This window comes from Phocoena phocoena, chromosome 20, assembly GCF_963924675.1.
Source record: "Phocoena phocoena chromosome 20, mPhoPho1.1, whole genome shotgun sequence".
NCBI classification, from domain to species: Eukaryota; Metazoa; Chordata; class Mammalia; order Artiodactyla; family Phocoenidae; genus Phocoena; species Phocoena phocoena.
In genome coordinates this window covers 25,249,781-25,264,776 of record NC_089238.1, presented here as the reverse complement: position 1 = coordinate 25,264,776, position 14,996 = coordinate 25,249,781, and the positions used below count along the sequence as shown (strand labels likewise).

General features: G+C 55.2%; 1 protein-coding gene across 1 annotated transcript in view; it reads left to right on the top strand.

Moving 5' to 3' along the window:
• ZNF423 (zinc finger protein 423) overlaps positions 1-14,996 on the top strand; it is a 327,693-nt gene that overhangs the window by 295,604 nt on the left and 17,093 nt on the right. The window contains exons 6-7 of the mRNA XM_065898763.1: positions 1,428-1,559; positions 3,211-3,326. Coding sequence (XP_065754835.1) covers positions 1,428-1,559; positions 3,211-3,326 — 248 coding nt within the window. The remainder of the gene's footprint in view (positions 1-1,427; positions 1,560-3,210; positions 3,327-14,996) is intronic.

Genomic DNA, 14,996 nt, shown 5'->3' with positions numbered 1-14,996 from the left:
AGCCTGAGTATGTTTAATTTTATAAGAAGCTGTCAAACAGTCTTGCAAAGTGGCTGTGTTAGTTTGCATTCTCACCAACAGTGAATGGCAGTTCTGTTGCTCCACATCCTTGTCAGCATTTGGTATTGTCTGTGTTCCGGATTTTGGCCATTCTTGTAGGTGTGTAGTGTTAAGGAAGCTATTATTGAGTATTTTAGAAAAGAGGAAACTGAGGCACAGAGAGGTTACATAACTTGCCCAAGATCATGCAGTAAGTAGCAGAGTCAGGTTCCAACCCTGGGTGATATTACACTCGAGCTGGGGCAATTCTCCGTCACCGCTACTGACCAGTGAGCCGCACTGGTCACTGGTATGGCCCCTTTCATTCTCTCACAGCCCTGTGAGGCAGGGACTCAGGTGGCCCTCATCTACTGAAAGTGAACTGTTGCCCAGGCCACATGGCTTGAAGAAGAAGCCAGGATTTGAACTCTGCCCTGCTGGTCCTGGGTCGGGGCACCAGACAGCTCTGCTGGTGGGAAGCTGGCGCTCAGGGCACCCTCTCCTCCCTGGGCACCTCTGAGTGAAGGTTTAGGGTCATAGCAGCTCCCAGGTGGGGAGATGGAGCTGTGTTCTGATCTGGAAGCAGCAAAGGGTGTCTTCCCACTGTCCGTGAGCACTGGGTAGACCGTCTGTTTAAAAGATTTTAAAAGAACAATTTATTGTTTTTTGCAGTATCTTCCAGGGGCTGCCCATCCCTCTTAGAGTAAAAAGCCCTCTAGTGGCCGGCAAGGCTCTTTGTGAAGTGCATCCCTGGGTCCCCACTGTCCCATGCTGTGCCTGGCCCCCCAACGGTCAGGCACTGCCCCCTCACTGCCATCCAGATGGCCCCGCGTGGGCCCACCTCGGGGCCTTGCCCTCGACTCTCCCCTCAAGAGCTCCCTGTGTTACCTCGTCACCTCCTGACGCTTATGTGTTGATTGTCTTTATTATCTGTCTCCCCACCACTAGAATGGGGGCAAGGGCATTACCTGCTTAGCTCCCCACAGAATCCCCACCTGGCACACAGTACATGCTCGATAAATGGTCTATTGGATTTTTTAAAATTTTGGTTGGACTCCCTTCCCCATGCAGACCCCATCCTGGGCCCCTCTCCTCTATGATACAGTCTAGGATTCAAGCTACTTGCCTTGTTGCTAGACCAGCAGGAGAAATCACAGCAAATGACACATTCAAGAGCCAGATACTTGGGGCTGGCGCCCCCTGGGGTCTGTTAGCCTTCCGGGAGCTGGACCATCTAGAGCTGGGATGGGCCTGGGCATCCACAGCCCCTCCCCAGCCCTGGTTCTGGGGGTCAGGGAGAGCTGGCCTGGGGTGTACTGGGGGCATGTGGACTCCTGCAGGAGGACACGGTGTGCAGGGTGGCTGACTGGCCGTGGCTCTCCTTGCAGAGGAAGGCATCAACCATGAGTGTAAGCTGTGCAACCAGATGTTCGACTCCCCGGCCAAGCTCCTCTGTCACCTCATCGAGCACAGCTTCGAGGGCATGGGCGGCACCTTCAAATGTCCCGTGTGCTTCACAGGTAAGTGTGCCCGGCGGGGAGCACGTGGGGAGAGGGAAGGGACCCAGGGGCCCGGCCGCTTCAATCCCTGGCCCTCAGCATGTGGCCCAACGTGGCCCCGGAGCTCACGGGGAAGCCCCGAGGGATCCGCAGCCCTACTGCTCCGCCTGCCTCCACATAGAGCTGACCCCGGCCCTTCCTGTCTTCGCTCTCTGCTGTCTCCTCTTCGGCAGCGTGGGTTCCTCGCCCTCCTCCCACCCCTGCCGTCAACTGCTACCACGCTTTTTCCCACCCAGCCTTGCCCTTCCTTGCAGTTGGCCCTTCACGGTCCCCAGGCTCGTCTCTGAGCTCTGTCCAGCACCAGTGGGGTTCCCGCTTCGCACACCTCCTGTCTCCCCCTCCTCCCTGGCCTGTCCCAGCCCCTGCTTCATCCGTGCTCCAGGCTGGAGGGGTCAAGGGCAGCTCTACCGGCCAAGTCCCCAGACCCCAGACTGGCTGCCGGCCCAGGCGAGTGGCTGTCCCAGCCTGAGGCGAGTCTCAGGGGCTCTGCCGGCCCCCCTCCTGCTGCCCAGATGGCAGCCGGTGTGCGTGGGGGAGGCTGGCCTTCCCCTGCCTCTCCCTGACATCTGTCGTCTGCCACGGCGGGAAGCCCACCCTGGGGAGGGCGCCTGGCAGGAGGGGATCTCTGAAGTGCTCACCTCCCAGACACACAGCTGCTTCAGGGCCACCTCCTGTGTGCGCCCAGGGTCCGGACCACATGGAGGATACAGCCACCGGGAGGCCGGGGCTGTGACCTGCTCTGCGACAGGCCCGAGGAAGGGGCTCCGCAGCGGGGGGAGTCCCCGCAGGCTCACGCTCTTCTGGGGTTCCCAGGAGTCTTGGCACACACTGGTGCCTCTTCCCTCTCAATCCCTCCACCTCAGGAGCCCCCACCCATCTGTTACCATCCCACTCTGTGAGCTGGGTCGGGGGCTGGCACCAAGGGGCCTCAGTTGCCAGGTCTGCCCATCCAGGACACGGGGGCCCCTGTGTGGAGGTCCGAGGATGCTGACAACCTCAGCAAGATGAGTGATTCCTGTTAATTGAGTGCCTTCCCGTACTAGACTCTGTGCTGAGCTTATTTAAATCAAACCTCAGCTCTGCCACCTGCAGAGTGAGACCTGGGACAAGTCACAACGTTCCCAGTGCCTCGGTTTTCTCTTCTATAAAATGGGGATAATAGCAGTGCCCGCCTTACAGGCCTGTGTGTATTCAAGGAGCCCACATTTGGAAGGTATCTGGCAAACGGCGATGATGAGGACGATGACATTCATTGGGCTAATTATGTGCCAGGCCATCTTTTAAGCGTTTTGCAAGTATTAACCCATTTGATCCTCCCAGCCACCTAGTGAACTACATACTTTAGCGATCCTCATTTTTCAGGAAATGAAGCCCAGAGAGGTTAAGCGACTTGTCCAGTGTTGCACAGCCTATAAGTGGCAGAGTTCAGCTTCACTGGCTTGAGCCCTCTCTAGCGTGCGCCAACAGTGTGTCCAGTAGCCCATTGTTTGGCCGCCGTGTCCGTGCCTGGGTGATCCCTACGTGGGAGTGGCGTGGAGCAGCTGCTCTGGTTGGCCGGGCCCGTGTCCCCAGTGCCTGGCCCCCTGATGGCCATGTCCATGTCCATGTCCAGTTTTCGTCCAGGCCAACAAGTTGCAGCAGCACATCTTTGCTGTGCACGGACAGGAGGACAAGATCTACGACTGCTCGCAGTGCCCACAGAAGTTCTTCTTCCAGACCGAGCTGCAGGTGAGTGCCCTTGTCCGCTGTGCACACCCCTCCTGGGGCTCTCTGGGGCTCCCATTGGCACTGAGGGTCTTGGGGTGAATCCATGATGGTGGGATCTTGTACTCAGCACCACCCCAGCCGCAAAAGCAACAGGCCCTGGACTTGTGCTTGTGGGTCTGGAGCCAGTGGCTGCCCTCCCGGCTGGCTGGTATGGGGTATGGCCTCCTGGCCTCACTGGCCCAGCGTTCTGGGCTGGAGAGCTGGACCATAGCAGCTGAGCCTGCAGCCAGAGTCGGAACGGTTAACATTTGTGCTGTTTCCATTGCAAGTCCCTTCCCCTCTCAGGGATTTCATTTCCCCACTGGTATTACATGGTGATGTTCCACTGAACTTTGGATCTATGGCTGGTGGCCCATGTGGCTTGCATGGCTGAGTCCTGGGGCCGCGTGTGGCCGGAAGCTGGATCTGGGATCTCGGAACCTCCAACATGCCCAGGAAAGCTAGAAAAGTGAGAGCAATGGATACCGGTTGGGCCCCAACTCAGAGGAAGGGATACTTGCCAGTGGTCCTGAGGCTGATGTGGCCCTCAGGTGGGGCACCACAGCCCTACAGCTTCCTCAGCCCCCCATCCAGGGCCTGCAGTAGCTGAGAGGGCCCTTGGGAAAGGAAGCGGCTGTGGTGGGCTTCCCAGGGCTCCTGTAGCCCACTCCCCTCGGCATCCCACGGGCCCCTTCCCACCTGTTACTGGTTTCTGGGGACCCAGATCTGTGTGCAGGTGAAAGCACCTTCTCACGTGCTGGTTTTTGCAAGAAACTCTTTTAACACTGGAGAGGTGACATGCTGTCACAGAAATACCACACACACACACACACACACACACACCATCAAACACACACCATCAAACACACACAAAGGAAAGTTCCACACACACAGTCCCTGTGCATACACACAGAGACATCATTTTCAGAGTACCACCACACACACACAGCATAACACCACACCCCCAAAGAAGTAACACTCAGGCATCCACAGAAGTACCACACGTACACACAGACACGCCGGGATATCAGGCAGTGGGAATAACACTGTTTTCAGCTGGGATGCGGGTTAGGTTCTGCTGCAGGGACAAACATCCTTTAGCCCTGTCTTCAAGTAACGAGGGCTTATCTGTTGCTTGTGTTATGTATCAGGTGGCTGGGGAGGAACTCTGCTCACGACAGTCAGTGACCTGCGCCGATGGCGGGTTCATCTCCTCTCATGTTCGCATGGTCTCCGAAGCAGGGAAGGGAGGGGGTGGCGATCGCAGACCGCTCTCAAAGCTTCACTGGGAAGCGACCCACATCTCGCTCCCACATTGTCTTGGCCAGAGCCCTTCAGGTGGCCATGCCCAATGTCACAGGGGCGAGGGAGGGAATCCCCCAATGACTGGAAGGAGAGGAGAGCTGGCGTTCCTCACAGCCCCACCCCCAAGGACTGGCGAACACCGTGGCCCGCCAGGTGTGTCCGCCCAGCCCGTACACCTTGCCTGCACCCCCACGCAGGCGCTGATGCTGCATTCAGCTGCGTGTTTCAAGGCTGCAGCCACAGCAGAGTCGCTGGAGGGCAGCAGTGGTGGCCCTCTTCTGGGACTGAAGGGGTGTAGCCGTGCCTGTTGCAGGGTAGCCCGCTTCACTGCGCTATAGCCCATGCACTCAGCCAGGCCTGGACCCATCCTGTCTGCACGGCTGCTGACGACTATCACCCTGAGGAAGGGAAAACAGGCCCACAGAGGGCACAGGAGGGACTCACCATCCGACAGTCAGGGTCCTGTTCCCATGGGCTGGTCCCGGGGCCTGGGCCAGGCAGACAGAGCGGACAGGCCTGGCCTCTGACCTTGAACTGCACCAGGTGGATGGCTGGAAAGCCCATTTCTTTTCACTCTTCGGGCAGCCCCTCTGAGTTCCTGTAAGTCCTGTACCTCTCACACAACGTTCATTCCATCTCAGTGTGGGACAGAGTTATGGACCCAGGCCCAGAGAGGGGGTTCTGCTACGAAATGACCAGCAGCAAGGTAGTGACTGCACCCAGGGCCCACTGCTGTCTCCCCATCGATCCACAAACTGAGTGCGTACCTCTGTGCTGAGGCCTGTGAGGGAACAGCTAACTGCCCTCTCATTTGACCAAGGGGGACTGGTGCCAGCCCTGATCGGCATCTGTCCAGGAAGCCTTGCTCGTGCACGGGCTATGCACCCTTCACCCTGTCTCCACCTGCCTTACCAGCCTGACCTAGCTACCAAAATGGGCTCCAAGTCCCCAGACAACTGAAGCTTTTTATAGCCCAACATGGCAGGCCGCTTTTAAACGCACGAGCTCATATAAGCTATGATTCACTTAAACTCCGGGCTCGCTCAGCCCTCTGGTCCCCCCACGTTGTCCTGGATGCCAAGAGAGGGATGACTGCTCTCCTTGTTGGCTTTGAGGTTTTGCCCAGAGAAACTTCCCAGTCCTGCCTTTTTCAAGCTTCGTCGGCATCCCTGTGCCGGAGGCCTAGCTCGTGGTGCACAGGTGGAGGTGGCGATGGTTTCAAGCCAGATCTTGCTTCGGCTGCGCCCACCTGGGGCTGCAGACATCCCAGACACCAGAATGGTGTGTGTAAGCTGATGATTCCCTGGGTCACCCCGTCAACCTTTAACGCAGATCCTCAGATGCCAAGAACCTCACTAAATTGTAGCCTTAACGAGTCACTATTTTCTGCAATTAATGATTTTAATTACAGACCATTTAAATATGGTAGTGTTGTAGCAATGCCAAATCTACGCAAATAATGGCTTTCGTTAAGTAACTTGAGGAACAAGTTTCTGGTTTTTTGAGAGAAGGGTTTTTCAGGCCTTGAAAATTTCATCGTCCTTACGCTGAAGCTGGGGCTGGCAGACGAGTGAGTTATTTCCCTAGAGTGACACGTGCGGGCTTGGGGGGTGCAACAGGAGACAGGGCCTGGCCCTTGCTGGGGCCTTGAGTGGCTCTCCGGTTTGTATGTCATGTAGGTCCAGTGGGGAGACTCAGGGCAGCTAACGTTTGCAGGCACAAGTGACTCTGGGCTGAGAGGTCTTGAGAAGATGTGAAATTTAAGATTGTTCTCACTGTAGGAGCTGACTTCCTGCTGTGGATATAGAGGTAATAGAGGTAGGAATGGGCTCTGGAAGGCTTGGTCTGTGTCAGAGTGATATGCCTGCCTCCAAAGGGAGTGTTCTCTTAAGATGCATTAATAGGAGTTGTCAGAAAGAGGGAGGTGCAGGTCCTGTTTGATTCTGAGTTTACCTGGCTCTGCCCAGAGACTGAGATTAATTTAAAGAACTTTGGACAAACCAGGGCACATTCATTGATTAGGTGCATGAGAGGGGATTCAAGTTGCTCTTTATTTGTTCAAAGCATGTAGATAGAGGGCCCATTATGTGCAGACACTAGATCTAGGAACTGACGAGACAGTGGTGAGTGAGACAGAGAAACACCCATAGGGCCTACATTCTGGAGGGATTGATAGACACTTTCCAATAGTGGTCAATGACATGAAGAAAATAAAACCAGGTAATAGGCTAGAGCATAATGGGAGCGAGGTTGGTTACAGCTTGGTGAGTGTGGTCAGGGAGGGCCTCTCTGAGGAGGTGGCATTTGAGCTGAGGTCTGGAAGGTGAGAGGGAGAGAGTGTGTGGAAGAGAGGCACGAGTGCAAAGGCCCTGTGGCCAGTGCAAGCCAGGTGTGTTGCTGGAACAACAGAAGGTGACAATTGGCTGAAGCACAGTGAGTGGGGTGGGGGGTGTGAAGGGGGCCGGTGGGTGGAGGCAAGGTCACGGCAAGGTTCATAGGACAGCAAAGCTCTTTGGATTTTGTCCCCATTGTGATGGGAAACCGCGCATCACAATGGGAAGACATATTATCTGATTTACGTCCTGAACCCAAATTGAGAGACACTGACTGTTAAGAGAATGAAAAGTCCCAGGCAGGGCGAAGATATTTGCAAATCACATATTTGATAAAGGACTTGTATCCGGAGCATATTTTTTAAAAACTTGATAACGAGAGGGGAAATCAACCAAAAAAAAGGAGCAAAAAATTTCAACACTTCACCAAAGAAGACATATAGATGTTCAGCATCGTCAGTAATTAGGGAAGAGCAAATGAAAACCATGAGGTAGTGCCATTATACACCTAGTAGAATGACTAAAACAAAAGCAAAAAACCGACGAGTGCCAGCCAGGGCATGGAGGTTCAGTTGGAACTCTCCTGCATTGCTGGGGAAATGCAAAATGATACAGCCGTGTGTGTGGCAAAATAGTTTTTGAGTTTCTTACAACGTTAAATGTACAGTTAACCTATGACATAGCAATGCTACCGCTGGGTGTTTATTCCAGAGAACTGAAAACACGCTCATCCGGAAACCTCTACACGAATGATGGTAGAGCTTTATTTATAATGGCCCCAAACCGGAAACCGCGCCCCGCAGTGGTCCCTTCCCTGGTAAATGAACAGACAGATGTATTTACATTCATACCATGGACTACTACTTGGCAATAAAATGCAACTGCTCGTACGGACAGCAACATGTGTGAATGGTAAATGGCAAGTGGAAGGAGCCAGGCTCAAAAGGCTCCATACTGTGTGGTTCTATGTACATGATGTTCTGGAAAAATGCTGAAATACTGGAATAGAAAACAGACCAGTAATTGCCAGGGGCTGGGGGTAGGGAGAAGAAATAGGGAAGCCTGAACAAGATTCGTCTAAACACACACACAAATGCACACACAAAGACACATACACCCCACTCAGCCCAGGCAGGGTGCTAGGCTCTGGGCATGCAGCTTGCTTTCAAGGAGCTTTCAGGGGGCTAGTTCACCAGGAGAAGACATGGCTGGATTGTGGGGGGAGCGTGGGGACAGTCGTCTTCAAGTGTTTGTTGTTTTTAAAATTATTTATTTTATTTATTTATTTTTGGCCGCATTGGGTCTTCGTTGCTGCGCACGGGTTTCTCTAGTTGCGACGAGCAGGGGCTGCTCTTAGTTGCGGTGCACAGGCTTCTCACTGCGGTGGCTTCTCTTGTTGTGGAGCAGTGGGTCCTGGCACGTGGGTTCAGTAGTTGCGGCTCACGGGCTCTAGCGCACAGGCTCAGTAGTTGTGGCGCACAGGCTTAGTTGCTCCGCGGCATATGGGATCTTCCCGGAGGGAAGCCGTGTCCCACACGTGTTCGAACCCGTGTCCCCTGCATTGGCAGGCGGATTCTTAACTACTGAGCCACCAGGGAAGCCCTTCAAGTGTTTTAAGCTCTGCTGGGATGAGGGGGTCCTCAGCGTGCTTCCAGTAGCCCCCAGACTTCCGGTAGTAGGCGGAGACTCGGGACGCGGATCTTCTTCTCTGACAGTCAGACTCAGGCATCGCTCTCTGGGGTTATGGCTCAAGCAAGATGGGATTTAACTTGTAGGGACACAGGCGCGGCTTTGGATGCCAGGAGCAGGAAGTGTCGAGTTTTCGGCTGTCCAGTTCCCAGGAACCAAGTGCTCTTTGTCAAGGCAGGGACCTTCTGCCTCTGCCCCTTTCTGGCTCGTGTCGTGTTCTCTCTCTACAGCCTGACTCTCTGGGCTCCTCTATACGAGGAGGAAGGTGGCCAGCACTGCCGCAGCTCCTGTCGTTTCTGCTGAGACAGACACACCTGGGTATTTCAACAGGTGTGTCTTTAGTGTGGGGATGTCGTTACACAAGTAGCCGGCAGCAACACCCAGCTCACCCAGAAATGGTGACTGTGGGTAACAGTCGGTGTGCAGGCAACAGGTTCTAGGTCCCTGGAGTGGGAATCTGACGGTTGCACTCAGGTCAGCTGTCCAAACCTGCTCCAGTGAGCTGTGGCCCTAGGTGGGGCCACTCAATGCCAACCGTCGGGGGAAGGGGAGCATGGCTGGTAGACACCACAGATAGCCACTACGTGGGAAAACTGTCTACACGTGGAAGGAATGGGAGGTGGTGAAGTCCCTGTCAGTAGAGGTGTGCAAACGGAGCCCTTGTCTGAAACGCTGCAGAGGGAGAGGCTGCGAGCACAGTCTTTGTGAGAACGGCTCTGCATTTGAAGCCTTGCTCTGTCATTCGTCAGCTGTGGGTCTCAGTTTCTTTATCTGTAAAATGGAGCATTAATAGTTGCTACCTCGTGGTCGTGTCATAAAACCCTTGGCACAGTGGGTGGCACGTAGGAAGAGCTTGGTTATTACTAACACCTACCCGCTTTTACTATCATTTACTATTATCATGACTAGCATTGTTGGTATCATTTGTAGTAGTAGTAGTATAGTATATCACTAGCATTAGCCATTTTAAGATCAGAAGACTTTTTAGGGTCCCCTCCATTTGGGGTTTGCTGTGATTTCATGATCTCTGGCCTGAGTTGGAACAAAGTGAGATTCTAAATCCTTCCTTCTGTGGCACCCAGCCAAGTCTCAAGGCCATGGGCACTGGAGGCCCCCAATGGGGCATGGGAGGTGCTGGGTGCAGAGCAGTGAGGCAAGGGGGAAAGGGCACGGAGTGGGGGGTCAGAGACTGGGACTTGAAGTCCCCCTTTCTACATGTTTCCGAGCGCCTTTGTCCCAGGCCTTTTCTCTGGACCCCGTTTTCCTTAGCTGTTCCCCAGGCTCGGTGGAGGGAGGTATGCAGATTTGGTTGGGGATGTGAGACAACCCTGTAAACCACAGACCCCGAAAATGTCGGGGCTGTTGGCCTTGCATTTCCAGCCTCAGGCCTCAGCAGATGAAGGCCCAGGGCCCTGTGGGCCCCTTGCCAGGGGTTAGCTGACCTGAGGGGAGGGAATGGCTCTGCCTGCCCAGCCCAGCTGTCTTCGAATCCCCGTGGATTCAATCCCACAGACACTGGCAGGGATGGCATCGCCTTCTCTCCTTCCCAACAGCCTCACCGCATCCCGTTCTTCATTATCGCCGAGGGAAGCCATGAGGGGGCACGCCGATTCCCAGCCATACGTGGCTGGCCTGTGACAGGCGGACAAGCTCCTCCCGAAACCGGACAAGAAGTAGTTATAACGGCCACCACCCTGGGTGGATCCCTAGTGTGGGCCGGGTCCTGTCAAGCATTTTGTGTGGATTGCCTTAGCACGATCCCGTGAAGTAGGCACTCTTATTCCCATTTACAGATATGGAAACTGAGACCCTCAGAGGTTGAGTGATTTGCCCAGGGTCACTTGCAAATGGCAGAGCCACACGCAAAGCCAAATTGTCTTCGCCACCAAGGCAAACAGAAACCCTCCAAAGTTTAAATGAATTGCCATTTATATGAGCTAATAGATTTAAATGAGACCTGCGGTGCTGAACTATAAAAAGCCTACGTCAGGGGAACCGGAAACGATTTTAGTAGTTGGGCCAAGCAGGTAGCACAAATAGCGATAACGGGGGATTCAAAAGAAACTCCTTGCGGGTGGACCCAGGCAGAAGCGCCCTGGGGAGTGTTATGCGGAGCCCGGCCTGTAGCCGTGTTCGTAAGGCTGGAGCTTGAGGCCAGGAACCTGCAACTTTTCTTGCAAGGAGCAAGGGGGTCAGTTCAGCTCAGGCCAGGCTTGGGGAGAGGAAGGATGGGGTCCAGGCGTGGAGACAGGAACCTCAGAAGACCTCACGCTTCCTGGCGCTGCCACCTTCCCACCTACGGCAGCTTTGCCGGGTGCTGTCACAGGAGGCTGAGCCGGAGAAAGGTCTCTTGGTGGTGGAACGTCTGGCATCCTGCAGACCTCTGTGACGGGGCTGGGCCGAGCGCGGGGAGCAGCGGGCCTGCCCCGTGCCCTGGAATCTAGACTCCCTCATCGACAAAGCAAGGGGCCGCAGGAAGCGCATCCGGAGCCGGCCTGCAGCGGCAAAGCGACCAGCCTGGCGTTGAGCAGGCGCATTTAAAGGATTAGCTCACGCTGTTTGCTTAGCTGCCAGCTAAATGATTACAATTGATTAAGAGCAAAGCTAGGTATTCTAACTAGCAACCTGGAGCCCTTCCGATGGGGCAAGCTGGGCCCTGCCAGGAGGAATCCTGGTACCCAGCCAGGGGGAGGTGTCTGTGAGCCAGGGGCGTGGTCTGAGCTCCAGGGGCACCCCTCCTTCTTAGCCTTTGTGAACAGTTGCTTTGACCCTTTCCCTCATTCCATTTTCGTTTCACGAACATTTACTGAGTACCTATTATAGGTGCCATCGCGGGGGCCTGGGCTGCAGCTGTGAACCGGTACACAAGGTCCCTGTTCTCACAGAGCCGATGGTCTACGGGAGACACTGACAATAAGTCAGTAAATACGTGAACGAGGTCGTTTCAGACTGTGGAATTTTGAAGACAGTAAAACACCGCTTTGGGACAGAAAGTGAAGTGTGTCTGTGTGCATGTTGGGGCAAGGAGGAGGGGGTGTTGGGGGTGAAAAATCAGATCAGGTGGTCAAGGAAGGCTGGCGTTTCAACTGAGTCCTAAAGGTTGAGAAAGAGGCAGTGCAGGGAAGAGCCGGGGGAGCTTCCAGGAAAGGAAACAGCCAGTGCAAAGGCTCAGAGGCACGGACAGATTTGGGGAGTCCAGAGAACAGAGAAAAGGGCGGTCAGGCTGGAGAGGGGTGAGCGCCTTCTTGCTTCATTCTTCTGGGCTGTTCTTGTCTTGGCTTCCGGGACGCATGTACCCCTGCTGAGCCTTCTGCTTGAACGCCCTTCCCTTCTTCTCGGTCTTCAGGCCCCAGCTCAAGGGGTGCCTTCTCTGAGAAGCCCTCCCTGATTCTCCCTCCTTGGGCTTCTCCAGCCCTGCATTTAACGCCCTGATCCCTTTGCCTATATACAGACTACAACAATTATGTCTGTACCTGGCTTCCCATTCTAATGTGAGTTTTTGGAGGGCGAAGCCTCTTTCTGCTATCCATCCATCCATCCATCCATCCATCCATCCATCCATCCACCGTATGTTTTACCATATTTGTTTTTAGCTCCGAGAAAGTAGGAAACAAAGGAAAGAGAACATAAACCAAGGAAAGGAGTAAAAGAAGGAGAGTTGCAACTGCAGATTCTAGGAGCCCAATTTTTAAATTCCTGGTCCTTATAAGATGGGTAACCAAGGAGCCAGTTTCCTTGCCTCTTTGCACCGCTGCTGTCGGAACCAGCCGGGTAATTATAACTAATAATAATTAAAAATTGAAAGTGCTCTAGGCACATACTTAGCATTTGACTCTTTGGCTGAGCTTTCCGTGAGCAGCAGTGTCTTCCTCTTTCCCGCTTTAAAGACAGCCCAGTCTGTGCCGTCCACCACTGCAGGGAGAGCAGGGCCTGGCTTGGCTTGGCCTGGGGGAATGAGAGGGAGGTGCCCGGTGACACCCAGCAGTGGCTCCGGGCAGTGAGAACCGACTGCTGGCATTGGAGTCCTCCCCAGACTGCCTCTCCTCCATTGTTTTCTGTCGCAGACACTTGCACCTTTCTGGCCTCAGTTTCCTTGAGTGTACAGTGGGGTAGGACCTATTGCCTCAGGTTTTGTGAGGATGGACAGTTCATGGGCGGAAAAGCCCTTGGTGAGCACTTGGAATATAAAGCTTCCTGGAGGTAATTACCGTGCTTTTCAGTGTCCTGCCTTCCCCACTAGGTCAGGAAGCCAGAGCCCAGCACAGCCCGATTTCCGTTAATCGTGGCAACATGGTGTGGCATGCCCACACAGCCTGGCTGCAAATCCCAGCCCCGCTACCGAGTGGCTCTGTGACCTTGAGCAAGTCACTGACCCTCTCTGGGCCTCAGCAGATAGAGGGTAATGACAGTGCCTGAAAAGCCGTCAGCTCCAGGTCTGGTCAGAGTCCAGGTTTGGTGAGCGTCAGCCAGTGTTGTGGTCGCTGCTGTGACCCGTGGGCTTCGGTTCACTCCTTCACGACTCATGCCTTCAGCCTGTCATGTGTGGATGTGCTCAGTGCAGCCCACAGGATTTGCTGAGCACCTACTACGTGCCACGTGTGTGCAGGTTCTGGGGACACACAAAGGCCTGTGTCCCCCGAGTGCCGCCTGGAGAGGAACAGGGAACCAATGAGGACGAACGGGCAGAGTACTGATTCCGTGTTTGCGGCGTAATCTACTGTAATGTGTGCACTAAAGCATCGCATCGTAGCGGTCACACGGTGTGCTAAGTCTCGCACAACAGGACTGCTGTACGCAGGCCGGGCCCCACGTGACATCGCAGGAGGCCGGGGCTGTGACCCTTCCTCTCTTTGTCTCCAGGCTTGTCTGTCTGTGTCTCTTGGTTTATTTACCCTCGAGTGGGGCAAGGCCCTTCCTGCTCACAGTAAAACGTATCACCCTCAGCAGGAGCGTCCTGTCTCACCACTGCCACCACCGGGGGCAGCCGAGCCTCCCAAGGGGCCGTGTGTGCAGGTTTAGGGTCTACGTCTGGAGAAGACTGAGGGGTGGGCAGTGACTCTGCTTCTTGTCCTTTGAGGCCCAGGCACAGGTCTGAGCCATTCACCCCACTGTGGTAAGAACGAGACAGCTTTTCTCGAGTGTCTGCTGGAGGCCCGATTCCATCTCTTCACGTACGCAGTCTTTTGAGACCTCACAGTGACGATCTCCGTGGCACAGATGGGTAAACTGAGGCTCTCCTGGGTCACACAGCTGCTGGGGTCGCAGGGCTGTGAACACACGCAGCCTGACACCAGTGTCTGTGTTCTCGGCCTCAGGGCTGGGGCAGTGCACTTGCAGTCGACTCTCAAGCCCTTAAGAGCCAAAGGCAAGCCTCTGGGTGCTGGGTGCTGGGTGCAGGCAGGCCTCACCTCCCAGGAGGGTAAGAGTTCCAGAAGGGGACTCGGAGATCGCCAGGCTCCTGGGGCACGTGGATGTCTTGCTCTGGGTGAGCTGCGGCTGCCGTGGTCACCACAGAGAGGAGCAAGGGAGGGGCGGGCCCTGCAGGAGCCCATGCCTGGCTGTGCTCAGATGCCCTCACGAGCCCCGGGGCTCTGCCTGCTTGAGCGATGAAGTGTGCGGAGGCCCAGGTGGGGACTGGGGGGGCTCCTCCCAAGGCCCAGCTCCGGGCAGAGATGGCACTTGGAATCGGCCTCCGGCTGCCCGTCTGCCCGTTGGAGCCTGTCATTCATGCCCTAGGGCGGGGGGCCAACGAACTTTAGAGGGGCACCATGCCATCATGACAGATGGGCATGGGGGCGCTGCCAGGAGCCTGAGGACGGCGGCCATTGTGTGTGTTGTGAGCCCAGCCCCTCGCCGGCGCTGTCCCGGCCGGGACCAAATGCCTTCAGTTTCTTAGAACAATGATAATACTAAGGACAGTGGGTGCCGTGTTGGTCCAAGGCTCCCAGAGGTTGGCACTGTAGGAAGCCCTGCCCCCCTCATTGACTTAGACACAGAGGCAGCCCGACGTACAGGAAAGACACAGGGCCTTGGGGGCCAGAGGGTGTGAATCTCAGAGTTGCTTCTTCAAGGTCCCTGTGACCTTCCCCCCGAGACTCACCGTCCTCACCCGGACAGCGGGCCGATGCTGCCTCTCCTGGAGGGTTAATGTGGGGATGCAACGCACTGTTTGTGAAACACGGAACACAGTGCCCGGGCCCAGCAGGGCCTAACGGAGGGGGTGGCGTTGGGGATAGAATTGATGTGATGTCACTGCCCCACTTTCACAGATGGGAGACTCAATATCACGTCACACAGCTAGCAAGTGGCAGAGCAGAGCCTGAGG